Here is a 26,677-nt window from a genome sequence, read left to right on the forward strand (position 1 = left end):
TACAAGCCCCATGTTACTAGGGGAGAAATTAGCGCTAGTAGTCTACACTACTTGGAAGAATAATGGATACTGCAGCGGCCACCCTGTGCTCCTTTGTAGTTTGTGCGTTAGTTTTGGTTTGGCGTTGCTTGTGGACCGCTGGGGAACCTGCAAGCGTTTTCAATCGCCTCAAGCAGGTTTTGGACCTGTGAAACTATCTAAGACGTCTCGAAGAAAAGTTTGCGGAGCATGCATCCGAAGTCGCAACGGTCACAACAAAAGTGAGGTGTGACCGTCCGGACTGTTTGTACTGATACAATGCCGCAGTGCGTACGGCGAAGGATCACCCAGCGTCAACGGTAATGATGTAATCGCTCGCAGCAAACCGTCGACATGGCATCGCAGGGCAACGAGGAGGCAAAAAGCTGGTCAAAGCCAGCTGCTGTGGCCACCAGCAGCTACGTGAGCCCGTCAGCGTTGGTACTTCCGTGGGGCGCTCGCAAAGAGCGACAGCCATTTCCCCCGGGCATACACTTCGACACGGACGTCAAGCCTGGCGAATTTGTGCTGCGCGTGTTATTCGCCGAGTTTACGCTGCAGGCGGAGAAAAAGATCCGCGCCGTCCTTGCCGAGCCGCTGGAGCGACCCGTCTCCAAGTCGTTGCAACGAGGCGAGGATGCGGTCTTCGATCAGCTGCTGTGCGCCTTCGGTTCGGTGGCCGAGCACTGCCTGCCGTCTCTTCTGCGCACCCTGTTCGCGTGGTACGACAGGCAGACTGTGGAGACGGTGGACGTGCAGCGGTCGCGCGCCGATTCGCGGGCCAAGAGCGAATCGGAACCCCGCAGCAGCGACTACCTGCACGAGCGCCGAGACCTGGCGATCGAGTTCATCTTCTGCCTGGTGCTCATCGAGGTGCTCAGGCAGCTGCCGCTGCACCCAGGCCATGAAGACTTGGTGGGCCACATCGAGTCGCTCGCCTTCAAGCACTTTCGTTTCCGTGAAAGTGCGCAGACAGGTCCGAACGCGCAGAACTTCAACATTGTCGCCGACCTGTACGCTGAAGTGGTGGCTGTGCTGGCGCAGTCACGGTTTCAGTCTGTTCGCAAACGTTTCATGGCCGAGCTCAAGGAGCTTCGCGCCAAAGAGCCAAGCCCTCACACAACACAGAGCATAATTAGCCTGCTTATGGGTATGAAGTTCTTCCGCGTTAAGATGGCACCCATCGAAGAGTTCGAGGCGTCCTTTCAGTTCATGCAAGAATGCGCCAGCTATTTCCTCGAGGCCAAGGATAAGGACGTGAAACACGCCCTGGCGGGCCTCTTTGTTGAGATCCTCGTGCCTGTCGCTGCGACAGTCAAAACGGAGGTGAACGTGCCCTGCCTGAAAAACTTTGTGGAGATGCTCTACTCGCAGACGCTGGACCTGTGCACAAAAAAGAAGCACAGCCTGGCACTTTTCCCCCTTGTAACCTGCCTGCTATGCGTGAGCCAGAAGCTCTTTTTTCTGCAGAATTGGCACTGCTTTCTGGCAATGTGCCTGTCTCACCTCAAGCATCGCGACCCAAAAATGTGTCGCGTGGCCCTCGAATCGCTCTACAGGCTGCTTTGGGTGTACATGATTCGTGTCAAGTGTGAAAGCAACACAGCCACCCAGACGAGGCTTCAAAGCATTGTAAACTCGCTCTTCCCAAAAGGGTCCAAAGCAGTGGTGCCGCGAGACACGCCACTAAACATTTTTGTCAAGATCATCCAGTTCATTGCACAGGAACGGCTGGACTTTGCCATGAAGGAAATTGTTTTCGACCTCATCTCTGTAGGGAGGCCCATCAAGATCATCCTCACCCCCGAGCGAATGAGCATCGGCTTGCGGGCCTTCCTCGTTGTGGCTGACAGCCTGCAGCAAAAAGAAGGCTGCCCGCCAATGCCTCGCACTGTTGGTGTGCTGCCATCTGGGAACACCCTGAGGGTCAAGAAGACCTTCATTAACAAGGTGCTCACTGAGGACACTGCCAAGAGCATTGGCATGTCCCAGTACTACTACTACGTCAGGAAGGCTTTTGATGACATCCTAAAAGCTCTGGATGTCCAGTTTGGGCGACCCCTAATGATGACCACAGTGCAGAATGCCAACAAAGAGCCCGATGATATGATCACGGGCGAACGAAAGCCCAAGATTGACCTTTTTCGCACCTGCGTGGCTGCCGTACCACGACTTATTCCTGATGGCATGCGAAGACAAGAGCTAGTAGAGATGCTCTCAAGGTTGACAGTGCACATGGACGAAGAGCTGCGTGGCCTGGCCTTTCAGGCACTCCAGAACATGGTGCTGGACTTCCCCGAGTGGAGAGAAGATGTCATCCAAGGATTCATTCAGTTCATTCTTCAAGAAGTGAACGACACATTCCCACAGCTGCTGGACAATGCCCTACGTGTGCTGCTTCAATTCCTGACCACGTGGAAGAACGCCCTGAATGGCACGGCCGTCAAGAAAGAGGTGCCCGAGATTCGCATTGAGCAGATGACCAGTGCCTTGCATCTTGTTGAGGGTGTGGCTCTGGTAATGCTGTGCAACTGCAGGCTGTCAACACGGCGTCTGGCTGCTCACATCCTTAAGGAGACCAAGGTCGTGATGAAACTGCAGCTTCCGCCTCGCACGGAAGAGCCCGTCGTAGATGTCATCGATCGAGCTTGCCCTGCTGCCATAGAGAAATGCCTGCCCTACCTGCCTGCATCAGAGAAGTCAGCAGTGCTGTCTGCCCCGGTTGTGGACCTGCAGTGGCTCGCTGAGCGCTCTAGCTGGGCCACCGGTAGCCCCGAAAGTGCCGAGGGCTCCTCCAACAGGAGCCCCCTGGACGTCCCAGACTTGTCGCGCATGGATGCCTGGTGCGCCTGTTTGATGAGCTTCATACATCCAGACTACGTCCTGAAGCACTGTCCTACAGCAGTGACACAGTCGTGGCCGATTGTGACATCTCGGATCACCTGCCTCTTTGCCAACATCGAGCTCAATCCGGTCAACGACAACCGGGCCTCGCTCCTTCGCACCACCACAGCCAAGAAAGCGCCCACCGAGAGGGACATGTACCTGAGCCTCTGGAGGAACTATCTTCTCTATGCATGCCGTGTTGCCCCTTCCAACAGCAACATCACAGTTCGCTACCTGTCTCCGGACCTGAGTTTCAGTTCCTCTCCGGAGAACGTCTCTTCTGAGCGGGCTGAACACCGGTTCACAGGCATCAGCAACAGCGGCATCAGTGCGTCAACGCTGTTCAAGCAGATCGTGCCCCTCCTGAGGAACGAGCAGATGGATTTGAGAGGAGCTGTCGTCCTCGGACTGTCACACGTGAACAGCCTTGCACTGAAGGACTTGATGGAGGAACTGGTTGGCTACATTCGAGAGGCCATTGATAGGAAGCAAGAGAACGTACGCCGCAGAAGACGACGAGACATTCTTCGCCTGCAGCTTACGCGGCTGATGGAGTCGATAGCTGAGCACGGCACCTTTGGAGTGAGCTCTTGTATTTTGGACCGGGACGCTGGCACACTCAACACCTCCTTTGTAGAGTACATTGACGGTGCACGGCTATTTCTTGAAAGTGAGAATGATAAGGATGTTCCCGAGATTGTGCAGGAAATTAAGCTCCACTTCTGCAACTTTGTCCACAAGCTTATAAAGAGCTTCTCTCTGGAGAACCACACTCACCTCCTTGGGCACGACCTGAGGCGCAACCTTTTCTACCTGTTTGCCACGTGGAGTGGAAACCTGGGGGTCCCCTTCGGAGTCGTAGAGAAACGAAACTCTGCCGACGAGAGCCTAAGCGAGTTGGAGCTTTCAGCTCTGCAGGCCATGTCTTCGGTTCTCTGCTGTGGCCCTTGCATGGACCCACCGGGGCTGAATGAAGAGAGTGTTATCTACCACTGGCTAGACAGCCTCCTGGGCTCCAAGGACGTCGGCCTCTGCCACCTGGCGCAGGAGGCCGTGGTTCTCCTGCTGGACTTCAACCAGGACGCAGGGATGCTGTTGGACTGGCTCGTGGACCGCTGCTACACGGGCGAGCCCCAGCTGGCCGATGGCTGCTTCATGGCACTGGCCACGGTGTTCAGCGTGCGGGAGTACCCGTGCGACCACTACATGTCCATCATTTGCGTGACGCTCCTCAATGCGGGCTGCCCCAGGGCACCCATCCAAGAGATGGCTCTGCAGCTGCTGCACATCCTGGACCACCGCTTCTTCCACGCAAAGTCGGCACTCGCCATGGACGACGATCAGCAGGACACGGTGCAGCTTCGTCACGGTTTCTCCGATGATGGCCTCATCATTGCCGGCTACCCCTGCTCCCAGGTGCGTTTGCCGCTCACGTGGTTTAGAGGTGGTTGGGAGCATTACGCTCGACTGGAGTGTACACCATGTGGTGTGAAGTGGCCCTGATGTGAGTATGCGGGTGCTCTTGTGCAGGAAGAGCTGTGCCGTCAGATGGCGCAAGTGCATCCGGAGCTGACAATGCGGCTCTTCTCGGAGGTGACGGGGCGGTTCCAGACGGCGCGGCCTGAGGTGCGCCAGAACCTGCTCCGATGCCTGCTGCCCTGGTTGGGGAACATGCACCTCGTGGATCCACACTTGGCACCCGGTCACCCGCACGAGTCAGTCATTCTCTGTTGCATCCTTTTGTCGCATCTTTTCTAGGCGTTTCACGGTGCTGGGCCAGGCAGCACTGTAGTGGGGGAGAGCTCACCAGCTTATCCTTTTTTTAGCTGTCAACTAGGATGCCTTTCCCAATGGGTCTTGGGCATAGCTGGTTTGTGCAGGAAATGTACGATTGCTTGTCAACCACTGTTGTTCATTTCGTCATGGCAGGCCACCCATTCAAGCCTCTTACAGATCACAATGGCCGGGATTTTGTACATGTAGACTATTTGCCTGGTGCTCATGGCGTGCCTGTTGTCCTTAGAAGAGTGCCCTTTGCGGCAGTAGAAGGAAGTTTGGATTACTGACACTGCTTTGCGAGCTTTTTCCTGGACAATACTCCGCCAGTTCGAGCCCGTCACTGTCCTCTTTACAGTATCTCCATTTGGACATTCCTGGGAAGCCACTATACTAAGCTGCTGCCTAAAGGCGTATTGGCTTTCGGCCTTTGGGACAAAAGCCTGTCAGAACAAGCTTTCAGAAAGATGGCAAAGCCTGGAGTGCGGGAGGAGCCTTGTAACCAGGGTTCTTGTTTGGACATTTTGTCTACTCGGTGATGCTGCCAGGGTCACAAAAGTTTCCGTTAACAGCTGGGCCGCGTATCTGCTCCTTTTGTTGCAAATGTCAACAAAAGACGATAGTGGACTGGCGCCCCTGGCAAGTAAACGCCTCCCTTCTCTTTCCCGCTCTGTGTGCTCCGTGCCCGTTATCTTGTCTGTTTTCACACTCCTCTGCACACACACCAGGAATCAGCTTAGCAGTGAGGTTGAGTTTGGCATCAAGAATGGGGCTAGCTTGAAACCTGGGTAATGAGCTAGAGCTCATGTCATTGCGTATTTCACTGGGTCTGTAAACCAGCTCAAAACACTTGGGATGAAATACATATTATTGTTCGGTGCTTTCTGGACAGCCTCTGTGGAAACTCCGAGGCCCTGCAAACAAAGTGACATTTTGTGTTTCACCTGTGTCCGCAGTTGGGAGCTGTGATGTTGCGCTCATGCTGTTGTGCACTAGGTTAGTTAGTGGCAGGCTTAAACCATCATTGGGCTCGCTGATTCTAACTCCTGCTGCAATTAGTTCAGCAAGGAGCGTGGCACTAGCTGAAACAGAATTTATCACTTGGAAAAATTGCAAGCATACTGGCACCTGAGCGTTTGCTTAGTTCGCACATATCCACCTTGAGTGTCGTGGAAGCTGCTCCTTAGTGAACCCGATCACAGTGCCCTGCTGCCCCACTCCAAGTGCAGCAGAGGCTTTCCTAATGGTGCCGATGCAATCTCGGCACAGCCTATGTGCAAATTTTAGCTTTTTTCATCTGTTCAAAGCAGGGGTCTCAAGCACGGGGCTCACAGGCAGCATGTGGCCTGAGGGCCTTTCAATTGCGGCCCGGCTTGCTCATGAGTCTCTTCATTTATTTTTACTTGTTTTTTTGCAATCACTATGTGTCGAAGCATCACCGTGGAACAAGTATTTTATATTTCAGAATCGGCGTCCAGATTTTGGTCGTTCTTGATATCGGCATCGATATGTTTCTCGAATCCTGACGCCAAATTCCATTCAGAAATGACCCGGCATATTTACAAGATGTGGGGAAAGACTTTTCTTTTAAATGGCAGCAGTAGCTGACATTTGGTTTATCCCCCTTCCCTTCGTTTCAACCTTCTGTGCTGTCACGGCCCTTGCGTGACTAAATTTTGTGACTGTGGCCCGCTCACTCATGTGAGTTTGAGACCCGTGGTTTAAAGACTAACTGGTCCATAGGCATGCTACACTGCTTTTACCTTTTGCTCACCCTCAAATTTTAAGGTTACCTAGGCGAGTACATAAAGCAGTAGACGTGAAGGAAAAGAAGTTGAAGTTGCAGTTGGCAGTCTCTTATTAAATGTCTACAGCGGAGGGTATAAATGTTTGAGTGCTTTGATGTGACACAGGTCAACAGTGCCGGGTGAACACCGAGAGGGCTGGGGGTCTGCTGAGGCCACTGAGATGGTGCTGAACAACCTGTTCTACCTGACGGCCAAGTTTGGCGACCAGCACCCGAAGGTGGGTTGCACTTTGTCGCTGCTCCCCGTTGCCCTGCGGCTGACAAGCGAGCGTCCGCTTCCCAGGAGGTGGAGGAGCTGTGGGCGCTGCTGTGCCGGTGTGGGGCCCCCGGGGGCAACCTGCGGGTGGTGGTGCGCTACCTGGTGATCGTGGGGGGCCTGGCGCCCGGGGAGCTGCTGGCCCCGGCCAAGCGGGTGGCCCTGCACATGGGGCGTGCCTGCCCCGACCGGCTGCTGGACGCCCTGCTGGCCGAGATGCAGCTGGCCGACTCCCTGGGCCTGGCCGTCGAGCGCACCGAGACGCCCCCCTTCTTCCGGCTCCTGGCACCCCGCAAGGGAAGCCACTCAGGCGAGGAGGAGGACCAGGTGGGCGTCTCTCACACTCTCTTCCTCAGGCAGTAGCAAGACGACAATGGTGTGGTGTGAGGAAAGCCAGGCTTCAGTGTGTGCCTTAACAGTCCACATCTTTCCTGGTACACCCCCAACGTAGTACGATCCTTTTCTGGGAGTAACAGGAAAAGTTCTGCTCTGGCTTTGTGGTTGGCTAGGGCAAATGAAAGGCTCCGAGGTGTGGAGCAAACCACAGAGTGAGCATCACGAGCAGTTCTTTCTCTGTTGGCGGCTGTTTGTGGGGGACAAGAGGGTAAAACACAGCACAACTCCTAGCTCATAAAAATTGTAGGCCATGTTCAGGGGCCCTACTAGCTATCATGTTTCACATTTTGTGTAGCTGCATTCCATAGGAACATTTCAAGAATGCAGTTATTGTTGGTTTTTGCTGCAAACCTTACTGTTCATCTAACGCCATTGCAATTAAATAACTGTCATTGCCAACAGGAATCTAGAGGGTTTAGTCAGGAGACTAACAGATTGGATTCGGTAGTCTTTTAAATTAAAGGGGCACTGACACAAAAATTTTGCATCTTGTTTTTTTTGTTGCGATAAGTAGCTAGTGACCTACTTATAACCTGTAGAAACCTCATTTGCTTCAGCGTGCGACGGTTGTTTAATTAGAGGCATTTTCAATGCGGCCAGTCGCAGTTTCGGTTTCAGTGAGTGCCGCGAAACGATGGATTTTGTGGATTTTGTGTGAACAAAGCTGACCACGTGACCGTCGGAGGGATATCACAGAGCAGAGCCGCCGTAGCACTGTCGAATCCGCATCGACGGCAGATTCTGCGAATGCCCCCACGTACTGATCTCGTGAAGCGCCTAATTAAAAAGTGACCGTGGATGTGACGCAAGCGCTGCGAGTGCAAATGCTACCGCGGCTAAAGAACGACGTGCGACGCTCGAGACGGTGGGTGGCAAGACGCGCGCTGGGAGCAGCCGGCCGGTCTGCCTACAGGTCCGCCTACAGATGTGTTCGGCTCAGCACTGCGGCGGATATTCGAGTGCCGCTCTCGTAAGCGGTGCAGATGACAATTTTTAATGCAACCCGCCATCGCATCATTAACTCCTTTCTCACGTAAGCCACCATGGTCGGGACTTGGGGACAATTTCGTGCAGCGGTAACAAGCTATCACTCGAGCTACCTGCGCCGGCCTGGGCCACTTCGCGGCCGTGGCCGCCGCCTGCACAGCGATCGTGCGGTTGGCTCAGTGAGCTTTTCGTGCCTCCGGCGCGTTTTCGCATCCAATGGTAATAAACAGTAATAGAAACAGAGTGCCTGGAATCGCTGTAGAACTTTGGTCGCGGCCAGCTGCCCGATTAGCTGACGAAATCACGGCGCCTCCGCCGCCAACGATCGGGTCGTTCGTTCTCGAGAGCAGAAGCTCCGCCCTCCGGCCCTCCGATTGGAGCGGCGAGCCGCGCGAGCCGGCGCAAAACGCCGGTAGTGCGGAAGCGGCAAACACAAACTCGTGACGTGTTTGGATGTTGTTTATTTACAATTGCGCGTGGTCCTCTGCTGGCTGCTCGGTTGCGTTTCGCACACTTCAAAACTGATTTTAAATATGTTCTAGGCTGTATTCGCCGCTGATATTTTGCAGATAATGTATGTGTGCTCCCACCAATCTATCTCCGAAGTTATCTCGCCTTCAAAATTTTGTGTCAGTGCCCCTTTAAGCAGAAAATAAATACACAGTCTAATCCACTTATAACGATATTCAAGTGTGAAGGAGGCACGAGGACGCGGGTTCGATTCCCGGCCGCGGCGGCCGCTTTTCTGATGGAGGCGAAAAGCAAAAACGCCCGTGTGTACGAGATTTCGGCGCACGTTAAAGATCCCCAGGTGGTCAAAATTAATCCGGAGCCCTCCACTACGGCGCGCCTCATCACCTGCGTTGCGTCGGCGCGTTAAACCCTACGATCATCATCATCAAGTGTGAAGGAGATTCCATCGTTATAACCAATAATTGTAGGGGTGTGCGAATATTCGATTTTCGAATTCGAATCGAATATTTATTGCCCGAATAATTCGATTCGATTTTCGAATACCCAGCATTCGGACTTTCGAATAATTCGACGTGACGAATATTCCGAACGCTGCCGAAGTTGCGGCTAGATTAGTGTGGCCCTTACTGACCCTAAAGTCGAAAGTTTTTGGTCAAACAATTACCAGCGACCCGTTTTCGGCCAGGAAAGTTGCCTTTGAGGTTTGAAAATATCAATCCTTTTCGCCCGCAGAGACTTCATTGCCGACATGTAATTGCATAGTTCCTCGATTTTTTTGCGTCACTGGCATACACGGAAAGGAGCGACACAGCAGTCTTCAGCGTGCAGAAAACGTTCCTCACATACGGGTTTTCGTAATTAGGTGCGTTGCCGTTTTCACGTCATTGGAAACAAATATGATGCGTCCCACTCGGGACAAAGTGAACAAATTACTACGACGACGCCATTTTGTGATGGCGATGACACTGACTCTTCCGGCCGCAAAATATCGTTTTTCTATAGTTTATGAATGTTATCACACGACTGTGCAGCCGCAAAATAGCGTATAATTGTGGTCTTGTTAAAGTTCTGTGATTCTGGCCTTGCTGTAACACACTATCATCACCCGTCCTAGACCCTTTCCCGCCGCCTATCCGTAGCCAAGCTGACGGTCGTCGCCATGGTCGTCGCACGCCCGTGATTCTTCTTCTGTGTTACGTCCGCGTGCCGACGGTGCCGTGCTATTCAGCATGAATAGCCACAGTGAAAAAAGAAGCGCAATTTGGAAGTTTTTCGAGAAGGCAAGTCCGTCCTCTGCCATCTGCAAGAAATGCGGCTCCACGCTCAAGACGCCGGCAAGCACGACAAGCCCGCTCTTGAATCACTTGAAGAGCAAACACCACGTTCACTATTTGGAGATTCAAGATTCAGCCAAGGCAAACCAGCGACCTAAAGGCGCAGACCAACAAACCTTGCTAGGCATGACCAAGGGAAAAGGCCTCTTGTCAGAGAGTGCTAAAAAACAGACCACCATGTTCATCGCGCGCATGATCGCGAAGGACCTGCAGCCGTACGAGTTCGTCGAGAACAAAGGATTTCAAGACTTGATGAATCACCTGCAGCCCCAGTACAAGGTCCCGCACAGGACTACGTTTTCAAGAACTGTAATCCCAGAGCTGTACCAAAGCACAGTCGACTCACTCAAGGTTGAGATCGCTTCGGACATGGCGAAGTCGGTGGAGTCGATCACGTTCACCACTGACATGTGGACCTCCAGGGCCAATCAAAGTTACATCGCTTTGACATGCCACTACATGACGCCGGATTTTACCATCAAGGCATTTACTCTCGCGTGCGCTCACTTGCCAGAAAGCCACACTGCAGCGAACATAAATACCTGCTTGACCAAGATCATCGAGAACTGGTCTCTCGACTTGACCAACGTGCCTGTGTACGTGGTCACAGACAATGGCCGCAATATTCGCGCAGCCGTACGCCAAATGGATTGGACCCCTCTGCAGTGCTTGGGACACACTTTTCAGCTGGCAGTGAGGGACGCCAAAGAAGAGACGCCTGCCGTGTCTCTGCTGTGCAAGAAGGCAAGAGCCATAGTGGGGCACTACAAGCATAGTGCTCAGGCAACTCGGAGGCTGAAAGATTGCCAGAAGCGCATGGAGCTGCCAGATGTAAGTCTCATTCAAGATGTGGAAACACGCTGGAACAGTGAACATGCCATGTTGAGCCGTTTGGTAGATTTGAAAGATGCCGTGTCCCTGGAAATGGCAACATCTGAAACGAGTGTGAGCTGCCTCTCACCAAGTGAATGGAATGTTGCAGCAAGCCTGGTGCAGGTCCTGCAGCCCATTGTAGACGCGACTGCAGATTTGAGTGGCCAGAAGTATGGTACCATTTCAACTGTTGTTCCTTTTCTCTATGGAACAGAGCAAATTCTAAAGGGGCACTGTGACATTGAAAATGAAGCAGGTCTGTTTAGCAGAAACTTACTAAAGAGCCTGAAGTCCCGGTTCCCCCTTTTTATGGAGCAAAAGGAACTGAAGCTCGCAACGCTGTGTGACCCAAGGTTTAAGTCTATTTTCTGCACCAAGTCTTTTGACCAGACACAGGCTGTCGAGCTGCTTGCAGCAGAAGTTGGTGTCCGATGTGCTCGGGTGGACTCTCCTTCAGAGCAGTTTGAAAGGCAGGAACTGTCCAACGCACCAACCAGTCCTAAGAAAAGCCTGCAAACAGTCTGGGAAACTGTCGAGCGGCTGGCGTCGCAAAAAAGCCCGAGAAATAACCCGAGACCCCACAGTCAGGAGGTCCAGAAGTACCTGAATGAGCCCCTGATCCCCAGGAAGAACGACCCTTTGCTATACTGGAGAGACCACGGCGCTGCACTCTACCCTGGTATTGCCAAAATTGCCTTGCGGTACCTTCCTATCCCTGCTACAGAGGTGCCTAGTGAACGCATGTTTTCTACTGCGGGGAACACAGTGACATCGCGGCGAGAGAGCCTGAAGCCAGCTCATGTGGAGCAGATTGTGTTTCTCCATGACAATTTGTAATACCTTCAACAAGACAGTTTGTAATTTCTTTAATTCTGTTTAGTGTATTTACTATTAAGAGCTCAAGGACATGTGTTTGTTAGTGTCCAACCTACTTGTTCTACCAAATAAAAGCTTTGGTATTCGATATTTGATATTTTTGTCCACTATTCGACACTATTCGATTCGAATTCGATTCGAGATCAAATTTCACTATTCGCACACCCCTAAATAATTGTTTTAAGCAGGTTGCAAAAAATTAAGACAAAAAAGAGACCAAGAGATTTCATCCGCATGCAAGCAAGGTCGTACTACTGCTTATTTACGGAAAAGAAGCCGTAGTCGGTCAGCTTTGCTTTCTTCACGCGAAGCTGGCACACATTTTGTTCAAGAGCACCTATAAGTGCATCACCTAGCTGAGCGAAAGGTCCATGTCGGAAAGAACATCCCTGAGAGGCTGTATCATGCATTGGGCCTCCTGCGAAGACCCTACCTAAGTAGGCTTGCTCAACTGCGCCGTCCAAGTATCACTGTAAGTGCTGTCCACAGCATGTATCCACGCAACGATCACCTCTGGATGTTTCCAAAACATCGGCCGTGACGTCCCTTCCATGGAAAGACAGAGGCAGCTGAGGATGCACCCAGTCAAATTCAATGCGGTGCGCACGTGACACAACAGGCAGACGTAAGCGAATGTGCGGTGCTGGCAGTGGCGGCGCGAGTTCACAAGTGGGCACGTGGACGATGCCAAAGAGGCGGCGCGGGGGGGAGGGGGGTTCAAAAGAAAACTGCTCTCCTCCTCCCCCCACTGCTTTGCAAGTGGCACAGTTGACTGTTTTCTGAGGGGTGGAAGGAATGCGAGGTACATTGCGGCAGCTTGAATTTTCGGTGCGCGCTGTAACCGAATTCAATCGTTATATCCGATATCGTGACACTGGAGCATTGCAATAAGTGATTTATTTTACCATAGAAAACATACGAAAGTGGACGGTGCCATAGTTGTTCATCGTTATATCTGGTATATTGTTATACATGGTATCATTATAAATGGACTAGACTGTAACACTACCCAGCACTTCCTCATATTTTTGTGCGGGAACATTTTCAACGCAGATATTAAAAATAAAGCTCATGAGTTGTCTGTAGTGGGGGACCCGAACCCAGCCCCGATACAGGAAGGACAATAACCCCTGTGCTACGACTCCTTTTATTTTGAATGCATGACCAAGGGGTTTCAAATACAATTTCAGAGGCTTTTGAAAAAGAATTCGGAGTGTGAACATTAATTGTTTCTCATTCGTAAATTTTTGTCCGTCTTTGCGCCGGTGCTTCTCCGTTAATGGCAAGAGCTGAAATGGGCCATTGCTACAGACATGTGAAAAGTCATCTCATTTTAAGAAAACTTCTCGATTCGATGCAGGTGTGAGAAAGCCATGGGCTGGAAATGAAAATTCTTTCTCTGTCATTTTCATTCCTCTCTCTTCTCCCTTCTCTCCTGTCATTTTTACATTCTGCTTTTCAATTTAGTTTAGAGTCTAGATGGTTTTCTTATGCAGAAAAAATGTATCCTGGATGTCAACCAACTGGGGACACCAGGAATCGCCAGGGGGTTCTGCAAGTCCAGAAAAATCGAGGAAATATCGGGGCAATTTTTGCATTTTTCTAGTCGGGGAAAATCAAAATTCTGCCCGAAGTAAGCAAAAAATATATTCTTGCATGATGGATGAAGATATGCTCTCTGCTCCAATTTGAGGCTTGCAGCTGGCACATTGAGTTGAGTGGTGACCTCCCTACAACTTTGTTTCTAAGGCACATATTGTGGGGAGGGGGAACCGCGGAAACCCGCTTCCCGGTGCAAGCGGCCAGTGAGGATGTGCTGGCTTCCTTACTTGGCCACCAAATTTGTGTTCATGGTCACGTCTAGAGTCATGTGAAAACATTGTACAATGGGGCGGCAGGGAGAGCTCCGTGATGTCGCCCCAAGAAGACAGAAGAGATGCGGCGAACCCACACTGTGGAGACTCAACAGACAGACAGCGACAGGAGCAGGAGTGAAGGGGGCGGAGCTCTTGTATTCTCGCCTTGACCAATATCATCGACTCATTTGCGCTTGAGACAAATGGCTTTGGTCACTCAAGCAATGCGGGACCCCTGGTGGTTTGGATAATAAACCCCGTTGAGGATTTTCGTCATTTGGCCTTGTCTCTTTCTTGCCTGCCTCCCATTTTAGCGCCGTAGCAACGGGAGCTGTCTAGGGGATTATCCAAGTGTGACCCACGCCACAATATAAACTGTTCTACATTGGGATGTTTAAGGCTACAGGTTGTTTTTTTAAGCAACCGTTCTTACTGCTCGTCAAAGCAAATGCTGATGCTGACCCTGCAGTTTGGCCGTGATTATGCGAAATCTTTGTGTTTGCGTGGAGCTCTAAAGCCGTTTCAGTAAAGTGACAATGCTCGTTCTACCAGTGGTCTGCGTGTGAGACACAGGGTTCGCACAGGTCCTTGAAAACCCTTGAATTTTCCTGAGAGAATCAATGGCCCTATTTTTTCACAAGAATTTAAAGTGTTTGTCGTGAATTTTAGGTGTTAAAAATGTAAAGAAACATTGTAACAATCAAGTTTCAGTGTATTGCGTGAAATTACAAGTTGTGGATTCTTATTATTACGAGGCAACATTGGGAGCAGCACTGCTTAGTAGAATTCATATCACGATACAATCCCGTGAAAGCCGGCTTCTGTTCTCTATCTTGCATGTTCCATCTAGTCTGTGGACGGCCTTTCATTGCATGTTTGCTGTGCCTCATACGCTCCATCTGCGTTTTCTTTTACGTGCAAACAGTGGACGCGTACATAGTTCATCCTGCCTTGCAGCAACACTTGCTGAGTTAATTTCAGCTGATACTCTTGCTGACAAAGCAGGATATGCAGGCCACATTAACCAAGTTTTGAAATCAAACAGCCTCAGCAAAACACCAAGAAAAAAGAAAAACCTCTAAATACAAACTATGAAATAAAAAATAAAGCTGGGGGAGCATTCATGAACCCATAGCGCCTATCTAAATGTGCATTAATGTTCTTAGGTATTGGGGCAATAACAAAATTTTGCATTGTGTTGAAAAAGTTATAAATAATCCCAGATAAAACATAAGATGGGGACCTTGAAAATGTGTTTTCTGGTCCTTGAAAGTCCTTGAGAACCCTTAAATATTTTCTTTTGAAGCCCGTACAAACCCTGGAGACATTCGCGTAGGTGTACCATACCACTGCTGGGCACCCTTCAAGTGTGCCCGAGTAACAGGGAGGTGTGCTCCCTCTCCCTGCAGGCCCCCGAGGCTGGCCAGGAACGGGGGACGCTGCACACCAAACGACGCAGCACCGAGGACGGCTCAAACGAGTGTCGGAGTGGCTCCTTGCGAAGCAACTCAAGCGAACGGTCACGCCGTTCGGTCCTGCTTCCCACAGACGATCCCCGGGTGAGGAGAGAGGCATTCCTTTGGGGCCTCCTGTTTAAAAGGATTTCAGTTGTGGTTGTTGCTGAAACGTAGCTAGTCTTGGCCATATCCCTCTTTTGGTGGCCCTCGTACATTATCATGAACAGGAGAAGTAATTGGAAAAGGTCGCTCCTACTCCTGGTGCAGAAATAAAGAATAAAATACCTGGCACTTTATACTAAATAACTTGTGACTGGTGCTTTCTTGCACCTGTGCCGTGTATTGTGTGTATGGGCATCGACTGCGTAACTGCAGGCTGTTTATACTTGTTCTTTGCATCGATTCCTTGGTTGGAAAACAGTGCTCATTTCTAGCCCTACTTTTTCATCTTGTTGCTTTTCATTCTGAACTCTCAAGAAAAAATGTTGCGTCATGGGTCAACTTCACGAGGGCATGTACAGGGGAGACATACCTACCGTATAATGCGGAATAAAAGTCAATCCGGAATATAGGTCGACCCCCTACCTTGTAGCCGAATAATGAAAAAAATTATTGGGTACACAACATCGTTTTATTGAGGCTATAACTTGTTTAGTCTCAGTTTACTCGTTAGGGCTATCTGAAAGGTTGTTGGATGACTGCTTTTGGCTGGCTGCCACCCACACAGCAAGTTCTCTGTGGTGCAGTCCCGGGAATAGCCTATGCAGCACTTCTTAAGCACTCGCAAGACCATGTGCAGACACTCACAAGACCATGGGACACTCTTGTGCAAACTGTAGCGAGACCCAGTCCGTGCAGGGGGCCAGTGAGCGTCTTGGGGTATCCATTTGCAGAAATGTCGCACAATGCTCGTGGACAAAAGTTTCCGCCTTGTACTTAAGTTCCAGGTGCATAGAGCAGCGCCAGCAAAATGAAAACTTCCGAGTGTTGCATACCGAGAGCTGTCCCTTCAGCTTATGTCCATAGCGTACACTTTTTTTGGTGACGCCAAACTGGACAAGGCAGACATGTTGTCACTGGCTTTGGCATGCTCCCCAACTTTTTCTTTTAAATGCTGTGGTGAACTGGCTCTAAGTGCCTAAACTCATTTTGAGCAAGAAATAGTACACACATGTTCACTGACAGCAAGAGAAGCAACAAAACAAAGATGGCGACGCATCCAGTTGATTGTAGTGGCGATGGTGCCTGTGCAGTTTGGATGGGCTTGATGGACTGCCCGATTGCCTGATGACAACCAACATTATGCCAGTGACTGCTATATAGGTCGAGGGGCGGCTTTTCGGCAAATTTTGGGGTAAAAAATCGCGACCTATATTCCGCCTTATACAGTAGTAGCCAAGTGTAGTCGTGCCGCCCGTAAAACAGCACACCACTCATGCGTGAATGCACGCACAGCCCACAGAAACTCGTACAGTGGGAGCTGAGAAAAATGCACTGTGTAGCATGCGTTATAATACTTACCATATCTTCAGACACTGAAGAACGCATGTTCGTCAATGTCTTTTTGATGAATGCCCTTGGTTGGTGTATTTGCCCCTTCCTCAGCCCTTTCCTCCATGCTTCTTTTTGTGAGGCCTTGTAGCAGTTTTGCCACAAGACACGGGCAGTCTACTAGCTCCTCCGTGTTGCACGGGCTCTGATGCCAGCTTTCATGCACAATGCTTAAGCTGTGCCGATCCCATTCACGAGAAAGGATGCGGCAATACTCGCCTCATCAACCGCACGGACTGCGCAGATGTCTATCTGGACTGATGCAAGGCAGCAATACGCACCTCTTCATGAGATTGATCCCAAGTGCACCTTCAGAATGCCACCTGGACTTAGCAAGCACGAGGAAGCCATTCTGCATAGGCTGCGCTTGAATGTGGCCTACACGGGACATTACCTGTACAAAATCCAGCAGGCATCTTCACCTCTTTGCTCCAAATGTGACTCACGAGAAGACATCCATCATGTTATATGCGTGCGTCCCAAGTACACCGTGCACAGGCAGAAACTCATATTATCTTTGTGCAGGCAGCTTGGTGCGGGACTTGAGCTGAGGGCTGTTTTGGGTCCATGGTCGGGTCCCAGTCAGGCTGCGCGTGCAATCAAAGCTCTTTTGGAGTTTCTTCGGAGCACAGAACTGGACAGAGTTTTGTGATTGAAAATTTTGGCCGCATCAAATGACATCATTTTGTTTTCACATTTTTTTTTCTCTTTTTTTTTTCGTTTTGTTTTTCTTCTCTCATCTAGCGTAGCAAGCCAGCCCGACGGCTCGGCTAACATCGCTGGTTTTCATTAAAGTTATTCTCTCTCTCTCTCTCAAGACCAAACATGCATAAAACATGAAAGAAACTAGTGTAGCTCCTTTGGCAACATATCTTTGTGTCGCCGCATACCGCTTTTGCCAGTTCATTTAAAAGTAGCCCTAGTGCTCGAGTACTTGCGAGCCACGCATCTGAGGAGTTATGCAGTCTTTGGCAAGTTTCTTGCTCCCAGTGACAGTAGCCTGAAAATGGGCGTGAGTGTTTAAATGAAGGGGAAGCTGCAAAGCACCTTGCATGGAAGAAAGCCCAGCTTGAGTGACCGTCGCACCGCCTGCTATCTTTCCAGCTCGAGTGTCAGCGAGACGAAGAGGAGCTTGACAACTTTGCCCTGCTGCGGCGAGCGGCGGAGCCCGAGGCCAAGCCCGAGACACCTCAGCCGCACCCACTGCCCATGCCGGAATACGGCGGCTACTATGCACCGCTCTCCGAGTTTCTCCCCGACAGCTCGCAGCCTGTTGTTGGGTTTCACAGGTATGCAGCTCTCGGATCTATTCAGTGTTTTCGATGCAGTCATGAATCAGTATTCCACAGTATGAAGCAGGCTGTGGGACAGCAGTAAGACGCAGGAGTTCCTTGCAAACAATGAGTAGGGGCTTATCATTTGGACCCTACCATCATTTGAGCATCCGTTATCCGATTGCCTTCAATGCAGGAGTGCTTTCAACAGTAAAAGCGAGCTGGAGAAGAAGGTAGTGTAACGTCACATACTATATAGGGAAACTTTATATAGGAAAGCAAGATCACCTTTTCTGATGACTTGCAGTCAGTCAATAGGTCAAATATTAGCAATGCCGATATCTTAAAGCAAGATATATGTAGCAATTGCTCTGCATAAACATTCATTCACTGGCGGATAACTACGATAAGTGAAGACATCAGAAGTATTTCAGTATAAGCATGATCAGGGTATAACTGTTCCAATAAACTGTTGATCCCAATTTCCTCAAGCAACAGCAACACCAAAAATCATAAGTTGCAGTTTCATGCATTCCTTTACTGCTGTTTTACACCAAGGTAAAACACAGCCAAAGTGAAAACTTGAACCACAGCAACTGCAACATGGTGTGCTTGAAGGAATAATGACACTGAGTTGCTGTGCTCGGGTTTTTGCCTTCAAGAGTACTTTCTGGCTGCGAAATGAGAACACGGAAATCGGTACTGGCCAGCTGGTTGGCAGTAGGGATTCATGACTTGAGCTGTGCTGTGGTTCCTCTTGGTAGCAGCGGGCTAAAGGGGGCCGGGGGAACTGCTGGGGTGTGTGCAGGTGCAACCTGGCGGTGATGCTTCTGACGGAGGTGGTGGTCAGCGGGGTGCCCCTAGACTGGGGCCCCCACCTGCCCATGCTGCTACACGTGCTCTTCCTGGGCCTGGACCACGCGCGGCCGCTGGTGCACGAGCACTGTGCCCGCCTGCTGCTCAACCTGCTCGTCGTGGTGGCCCAGCACCGCGACCACCTGGGCGTCGCCCGCATCCTCCTGGACAGCCGCGTCCACCAGCTGGGCTACGGGCTGCTGCCCACCCAGCCGCCCCCTCAGGCACCCCCCGTCGACTTCACTGAGCCACCGCGGGGGGCCGACGCCCAGCCGGAGCAGCTCGCCATCACGCTGGGGGAGCCGGAGGTGCGCCCCATGGAGGCCACCATCAAGGCGCTCATCAGCTTCCTGGCCTCCAAGAAAGAGGCGCCCCTCTGGGCCTACGAGGACATCACGGCCAAGGTCTGGTCCGTCAAGAGCGCCGAGCAGCTGAGCGTCTTCGTCCGCCACGTGGCGGCGGTGTTCAAGGACTCCCTTCCGCAGGCCCACATTGAGCAGCGCTGGGCCCAGGTGGCCCTCCAGCTGGCACTGTCGTGCTCGTCGCGCCACTATGCGGGCCGCTCACTGCAAGTGTTCCGTGCGCTACGAGCGCCCGTAACGTCGCGCATGCTGGTTGACATCCTGTCGCGCCTTGTTGAGACGGTTGCCGAGCAGGGGGAAGACATGCAGGGCTACGTGACGGAGCTGATGCTCACCCTCGAGGAGGGTGTCGACTCCCTCGACTCGAGCCTCAGAATCGATGACCTGATGAGGGAGATCTTCCAATCCGCACCCAACATTGGCAGCAAAGATAACCGGAGGAGTGCTCCACCCCCTCAGGAGTCGCCCGTGGGCACTCCGTTTGTGTCTCACATGCGGAGCACGTCTTACTCCTATTCCGGGAAGAAGCTGCCCGAGAGTCCAACATCGGACTGTCGCGAGTCCAGGTCGCGTGCCTACACCGACGACGAAGCGAGGCTGCGGGGCAACAGCCTGGGTCGTTCCCGTAGTGCCTTGTCACTCAAGATGGCTGACGAGCAGTACAGCCAAGAGGACAAGATGACCCTGCTAGCGCAGTTCTTCTGGATTGCCGTATCCCTCCTTGATTCAGACTATGAGCACGAATTTCTGCTGGCTCTGCGTTTGTTAGAAAAAGTTCTCAGCAAACAGCCGCTCGAGAATGCCGATTTCTTGGAGAAGGTGGACAAGATTCAGCACCAGATGAAGTGGCCCGGTTTTCCCGGGCTGCACGCCTTGCTGCTCAAGGGCTGCACCTGCCCGGCCGCATTTGACCAGACCATTGGCATCCTTTGCCAGCTGACTCCACACCTGGACGTGCCGGTGGTCGACCCTACGGGCTCCTTGGCATTTCCCTTTCACGTCATGGCGCTGCTGCCTTACCTTCTGCTCCACTTCGACGATCCTGCCCCCCTGTGTGTGCGCGCATCGAGGGCCATTGCCCACGTGTGCATGGACCGGTCGCAGAAGCTGGAGAACCTTGCCACCGTGATGACTCTCTACAGTCAGCACTCGTTCAGCAAGGAGAACCTGCAGTGGACCAAGTGTGTGGTCAAGTATCTGTACGATGCCTACTCTCACGTCTTCATCAGCATAGTGTCCTTCCTGGTGGAGACTGTGGAGAAGGGGCCCCCGTCGCTGATGCAGCACATGCTCAACGTCCTCTACTGCATCCTCCTCTACATGGACATCCAGAGTGCAGCACAGACCATCAATGCTGATCTGCTGCGAGCCATAGCTCGGCATGTGGAGGGCTCTCAGTGGAAGGACGTCCTCAAGATCCTCAAGCACGTCGTCACCCGGTCCTCCAGCCTGGCCGCTCCGCCCTCTCTTTCGGGTGTGACCACTGCAGACTGTATCAGCATTGCTTCCAGCACTTCCTTTGCAGAATCTGAGTTCTCCGCCAAGCGGGAGCTCCCAGGCCGGACCATTGATTTTACCTTTGATCTCTCCGTGACACCGGTTGTCGGCCTGAACCCAGACACTGAAACGGGTGAACCTAAAGATGAGAAAAGCTCACCACGGCGCAGCCTGTCGCACAACCACTCCTTCAGCGAAAACGGCTCGCTGGGAGGCTGGAGGCGCCCGTGGCTTTCGCAGGGCCGGACCCGTGAGCACCTCATCAGCCTGTTGACGGCATGTGGCCAGCGAGTGGGGCTCCCCAAGAGCCCCTCGGTGATTTTCAGCCAGACGAGTGACGTCGCTGAGCGGCAGTCTTCCATGTGCAGCAGCACAGAGGAAGTGTCGGCCACCAATAACGATATCTCTGCAGACAGCAAGCTGGATGACGGCACGCACAGCGACCAGCAGTTTGGCATCTTCAAGGACTTTGACTTCCTCGAGTACGAGCTCGAGAGTCAGGAAGGCGAGAGCATGGACAACTTCAACTGGGGAGTGCGGCGTCGTTCGCCTTCCAACTTTGACGTGCAGTGCACGGGCATGGTCCAGCCCTGTGGCTCGGACTCGAGCGTCACCGTGCGCTACAGCGCAGCAACTCCCCGCCGGGAAGAGTCGTCGGACGATGGCAGCGTGTCGCCTCTGTACGACCACTCCGAGCTGCCCAGCTGCACCAACAGTCTCGTGTTCCCGGCCATTTCGCTGCCCCTGCGGGGTTTCCCCCGGCCTGGCAGCCCCGGTTCCTCGCAGAGCTTTGTCAGCGACGGTGACCTGACGCTGAGCAACACCTCGCCCAGCTTCTCGCCCCTGACGGCCACGGGTCCCGCCCCTCTTGACGATGCCGAGGACGCCTGGCGGGCCAGCCTGCACCGGCTCATGGCTGCCGACGAGGAGGACACGGGCTCGGTGTACCAGGCCCTGGGGCGCCTGCTGCGCGAGTCCTTCCGGCGGGTGGCCCGCATGACCCGCGAGGCCTGCCAGCTGCTGGCGGGCACAGACTGCCTCCGCCGCGTAGCGGCCCTCTTCCTCAACGTGCTCGACGTGCTCACCACCCAGGCAGAGCTGCCCTTCGTCTATGTCGACCCGCAAACCGTGAGTGGAGCACTCCCCCTTTTCCTTACCTCTCGTCTGTGTTTCCTCTAATCGAATGTAATGTACACCTGGCCGTGAGTGGAACTTGAACGTGGCATGAGTCATTGTGAAGATCAGTCTTCCTTAAAGGTTAATTTTTGAAGGTTCCCCTGGCGACTGTAAATTTAAGGTTATGAGAAGGGTTGGGTCTGCTCGGTGGAGGGGGGCAGGATGAATGTGCGTGCTCACGAACTGGAGTGTAAGGTATGGGGTGTCAAAGTGAGCAGGTGCCGGCTGCTTCTTCCTCTCCTACCAGGGGGGTCAGCATCAACTTTGCCATTTTCAGTAACCACATCCCATGTTCTTACCAGTCCCTTTGATGCCACAGTAGTTGTGGCTTATTGAGGACGTGGTGTAAACCGGCTGCTCTGTGAATCCCTGGGGGCCCAGTGCCGTGGGGGCGCGGTGACGGAGCGGCTGCGCTGCCTGGTGCTGGAGGAGCAGGAGCACTGGGAGACGTTCCTGGAGAAGCGGGAGCACCTGGCCGAGGCTGCGGACGCCGTGCGCTCGGGGGCCAAGCTGGAGGCCCTCGGCGAGGCCCTCTCCCCCGAGCTGCTGCTCGAGCAGCGGCTTGACCTGTGCCGGGCACTCTACCGCCTACACTTCCAGGTACCACCTGCTTCCCTGTCGGGGGATATCGGGGACGCGGTGGGGTACATGCTCCCTCGATCGCCTAAACATTGAGGTGCAGTTTCAGGCAGTCGTGAAAAATTTCAATTCATGAGTGCAAAGTAGTCATAGAATTCCAAATAAATCTCATTTTGTTTCTGAAGCATATGAGCCCCTCTACTGTGTGCGAGTACCTTGTTTCTGGCAGGCGGTCACTACGGCGTGGTATTTCTTGCTCTAGCATAGCTAGTCCTGGTCAAGTTCTTGAGATATTGTACATTAGCCCACAATCTCTGCACTCACGTGTGCCTGTAGTTTAGCATGCTCAAACAGTAACTGGCTTCCTCAGTGGCACTTGTGACGAAAAGACTTTGTCAGTGCCCAGGGTTAGCGCCTCTTTACTACCTCCTGGTTCCTGCCCCATGTTAGCGTTTGAGCCAAAATAGACCCAGAAATGCCAAAGACAATGGAGGTAACGAAATAGGTGCTAAAAAGTGCCTTCCAAATTTTAAAACCAAATAGTGAAAAGTTCACTTTCTAACTCTGCTTCATTCTGGATATCCTTTACAGCGCCTTAAGGGGAGGACACCGGTTTTGGGGGCAGCTTTGTTATTTTTTAACCTATGAGCTTGAGATTTACACATAGAGTGTATTTTAACACCCTGAGCACAAATATGGAGTCAGTTTTTGTCTATGGGGTGTAAGTGTAGAGTTGTGCTACATGTTATGCCACTCCGTTTCGGGCAATTTTTTCATTATCTACCTATGAAACACTCGAATAGCCTTTATCCCTTTGTGCTCTAGAAGGACCAGAGAGGGACACTATACCACAGCAGTAATTTTAGCATTGTTTCTGCAATTGCTGTAGACTTACAAAATGTCAGATCATCAATTACCAATGTTTTCATAAAATGAACTGCATAATATCTTGTGCCAGCAAAAATAAATTCTATACTTTTGTGGTTTCAATGCACTTTTCAGTTCATAAGGTTTCGAATGCAGCAAATATGACACAAATCGAACCAGTACATGCCAAGATATTGTACCCGACAGCTGACCATGTGGGGAAAAAAATTCGTTCTGAGAAAACAGGGCACGAAGTTCGGAAATGTAGGCAAAAATGGTCATTTAGGCGACTTCAAAGGCAGATAGCTTTGTTATTACTTATGATACAGCTGTGATATTTTGCAGGTACATTCTTCGGGACCTGTAGACTGCAAATAAAATGAATACAGAAAATTGATTTTTTTTTTTTGTACATTTTGCGTCTTCAAGACCAGTGTCCCCCCTTCACTCATGCTTCAACAAAACGGTCTGTGCTTTGTGAAGTAAAATATCTGTAGTTGTTTCTTACGAAATTTTTCTATGAAAAACGCACACAAAATAAGTGTCTTCTAAGCATGAAAAACACGCCAGTTGCAACAGTTCCAAACAAATGGACGATTTATCCGGAAGCTGGTCCCTTGAAGGAGTACTGACACGGAATTTTCGTGTTACGTTTTTTTGCACTGTTACGGGTGCCTACCAGCCCGCTTATAAAAGAATGGGGCATTAGACGGTTGATCTCAGCAAAAATAATTATTTACAGGCTTGTTTATTTGTGTCAGTTTCGGTTTCAAGAACATGAACTGTGAAGCGGCCGCCATGACAGGAAGGCGCTCGCGATGTTACCGTTCTTGTCGCACCACTGCCGGTCTGGATGCACGCGTGCTCAGACCAGCTGGGGTTTCCGCCATCTCCACGTGCCCTGGCAGCATGACGTCAGTTCCAAAACCGTGACATGATACACCTGCTGGAGCAGCGTGTGCCAACCGCAGCCAGTGCGTTGGCCACGTCATGGGGGCCCTCATGTCAGAGGTTTGGGGCCAGGGGGCGCAGATGGCGTCATGCTGATGCCGATTGTGAAAGGGTAACTGTTCTGAGCTTTTTCGTGCGTGCAAGATTAAAATTAATTTAAAATATGTTCCACTGAACGGTTACTGTTGAAGCTTGCTGGGCGATATCTCCGCATACAAAGGAAGCCTTTTGCATAGTTATCTCGGCTTTGAAAGTTTGTGTCAGTACTCCTTTAAAGGCGATATTTTGCATGCAGCAATCAACCCTCAATTGTAACTGTGCTGAAATACATATTGCACAACACTCAATACGTCTGACAGAATCGTCTGTTTAGGAACAGTGGCATAGGCGCCAATTGGAAATCATTCAGGGAGCTGGACATGGATGTTTAGCCTCTGCTGGCACTTTCTGGAGTGTGAATGAACAGGCACTGATGTGGTCGTTGTGACATGTTGCTTACTACAAAGAGGGCCCAAAACAAAAGAGCTGATGACCGTAGACTTGTTTAAGGGCCCACGCAACAATAGGACACCTGTCGCGTTTGTTCTGATTTCCAGCCACTCTGTACAAACTTGCATAACTCAGTGAACATTAGAGCAAGAAAAATGGGGGGAAAAAAACGTCCGATTGGCAGGGTTCGTCAGTTGACCTCTCTGTGACCCGTGCCGTGACAGGTGCTGCTGCTCCTGGAAGGGTACCGGCGCCTGCTGGAGCAGCTGGCCTGGGCGGCCCCCCAGTGGCAGCTGGCCGACCTGTCCCAGGAGCTGAGCGGCGTGCGTGCCGAGGTGCTGCGCTCCATCGAGGACACGGAGAGCGAGCGGCTGTCCCCCGTCGAGTCCGAGGACCCCGAGGACACCCTGGCCGCCCTCATCACCGAGCGCCGGTGGGCCCAGGTGGCCAGGCACCTGCACAGGTGGGGCTGGAAGAAAAAGAAGAAGCATTCAAACGGATCTGACTCACCTTCTTTCCTCTCTCCTGGCAGGCACCAGGGGCCGGGTGAGGAGGAGGAGGAGCTGTGGGCAGTGCTGGGCGCCTACTGCCAGCACCTGGGCAGTGGCCAGCGGGCGCCGCCCTTCTTTGCGGTCACCCACCCCGAGCCGGACTTGGCGGTGGTCGGCCAGCGGCTGCGCGAGCTCAGCCTGCAGCTCTCCTCGGCCCTGCACGCCCTGGGGCCCGGCCCCGACACGCACGTGCTCGACACCTCCCTCTTCCGAAAGTCCGACTGCTGATGGGTTCAGAATGTGAGCACCTGTGACGGTGCTACCCGCTGCCCATAACAGTAACACTGCTGCGTCAAGGAGGAGCTCTGCGTGCATTGACTCCACCCCATGTATTACAACATCAATCCAGGTGTAGAGTTTGCTAGTTTTCCTGACAGCGCTAGATGTGGGCTGCGTTCAAGGGGTCATTCCCATGGCCACCTGCTTGGAAGGAAACGTTTAGCTTTTAAACTTCGTCCTGTGTTCTGGAGTTACATGCTGCGGCGCAAAAGTGGGAGCTTACGAGACCACAGAACTGCTTTTGCCAAATATTTATCAGTTTGAGAGAGAAGTCAGTGTCTAGGGATTGATTGGCAAGTAAGTCTGGGAGCTCGGTTTTCTTTTTAATTATTGTAATAAAACCACGAAGTGTTATAAAACTTCATGAACACCATCTCTACACCAACATGTCTTCCAGACATGATAGCAGTCACAAGTCAGTCAGAATGTGTCCATTACAGAAATTTGGAGCATGCACATACTTTAATTCTTCACTCTCATGCATGCAAAAGATTTCAGAAATTTACTGTTAAGCGTACTTTCAAATGCACTTCGAAGATAACATTTACCTGTTGCGTTAATTTTCTATTCGGTGATTTTAGTGAATCCCTTTAATAGCTGTTTCTGCTATTGATGAACACTTGTGAAGCTACCGTCTCCAGTTTCTAAAATTTTGAAATTTGTTCATTACAATAAGCAGTGAACAGCTTCACCCAATCCACTCAAGAACTCCAAACTGCCTCTTCAGGAGTTGCAGAAGTTGTCACTGCAGCATCGTGCGTTTCCAGAGAAAGGTGTGGAATGCCCGGTGGAGTGAAGGCTTCGTTTCAGCCCAGTGGGTCAGTTCCTTTAGCCGATGCTGTGTGCAGTGACGTCCTCTTTTTGTCCTGGGTTCCGCACCGCAGTTTCTTAACAGCAGAGCAGGCATTGCTTTAGTCAGTCATGGGGTGTCCCAGCCTGATCGTTCCTTCCCGGGCCTTGTGCATTTCGAGCGAGCTGCAGTTCTGTGTGCTGCTGTGCTCGCCAGACGACCTGTGACCGGGCATTCTGCCTGGGACCTCAGTGAGACTGAAAATGTGTGTCGTGAAGAATGAATGAGTGGTGAAATCAGATATCATCTTCGGTGTCACTTTTTACATAGCTGTCTGTACATCCGTGCCCTTTGGAATAAAAGATCCATTGTACAAGTGCTCAAGTCTCACTATATTTCTCACTATTGCCTGATACTGCAGCGTGTTGCACAGTTTTTGAATACATGACTTTTGTTGAGT

At 51.7% G+C, this 26,677-nt stretch overlaps 1 protein-coding gene across 1 annotated transcript; it reads left to right on the forward strand.

Moving 5' to 3' along the window:
* The first annotated feature begins 68 nt into the window (after positions 1 to 68).
* Fry (microtubule binding protein furry) lies at positions 69 to 26,596 on the forward strand. Its single transcript, XM_077700378.1, has 10 exons — positions 69 to 4,320; positions 4,435 to 4,619; positions 6,594 to 6,705; positions 6,771 to 7,070; positions 14,949 to 15,098; positions 17,652 to 17,836; positions 18,630 to 21,663; positions 22,093 to 22,311; positions 24,822 to 25,060; positions 25,130 to 26,596. The coding sequence occupies exons 1-10, from the start codon at positions 373 to 375 to the stop codon at positions 25,374 to 25,376; spliced, it is 8,619 nt and encodes a 2,872-aa protein (XP_077556504.1). The 5' UTR covers positions 69 to 372; the 3' UTR covers positions 25,377 to 26,596.
* The last annotated feature ends 81 nt before the right edge of the window (positions 26,597 to 26,677 follow it).

This window comes from Haemaphysalis longicornis, unplaced genomic scaffold, assembly GCF_048455015.1.
Source record: "Haemaphysalis longicornis isolate Haplotype H1 unplaced genomic scaffold, Haemaphysalis longicornis Haplotype H1 scaffold_2, whole genome shotgun sequence".
Classification (NCBI taxonomy): domain Eukaryota; kingdom Metazoa; phylum Arthropoda; class Arachnida; order Ixodida; family Ixodidae; genus Haemaphysalis; species Haemaphysalis longicornis.

Excerpts from the sequence above, each read along its gene's own strand:
- Fry (XM_077700378.1), top strand. The coding sequence starts at position 373 with ATGGCATCGCAGGGCAACGAGGAGGCAAAAAGCTGGTCAAAGCCAGCT. Across the intron at positions 15,099-17,651 it reads TTCCCACAGACGATCCCCGG|CTCGAGTGTCAGCGAGACGA; the intron begins GTGAGGAGAGAG and ends CTATCTTTCCAG. Across the intron at positions 25,061-25,129 it reads GTGGCCAGGCACCTGCACAG|GCACCAGGGGCCGGGTGAGG; the intron begins GTGGGGCTGGAA and ends CTCTCCTGGCAG.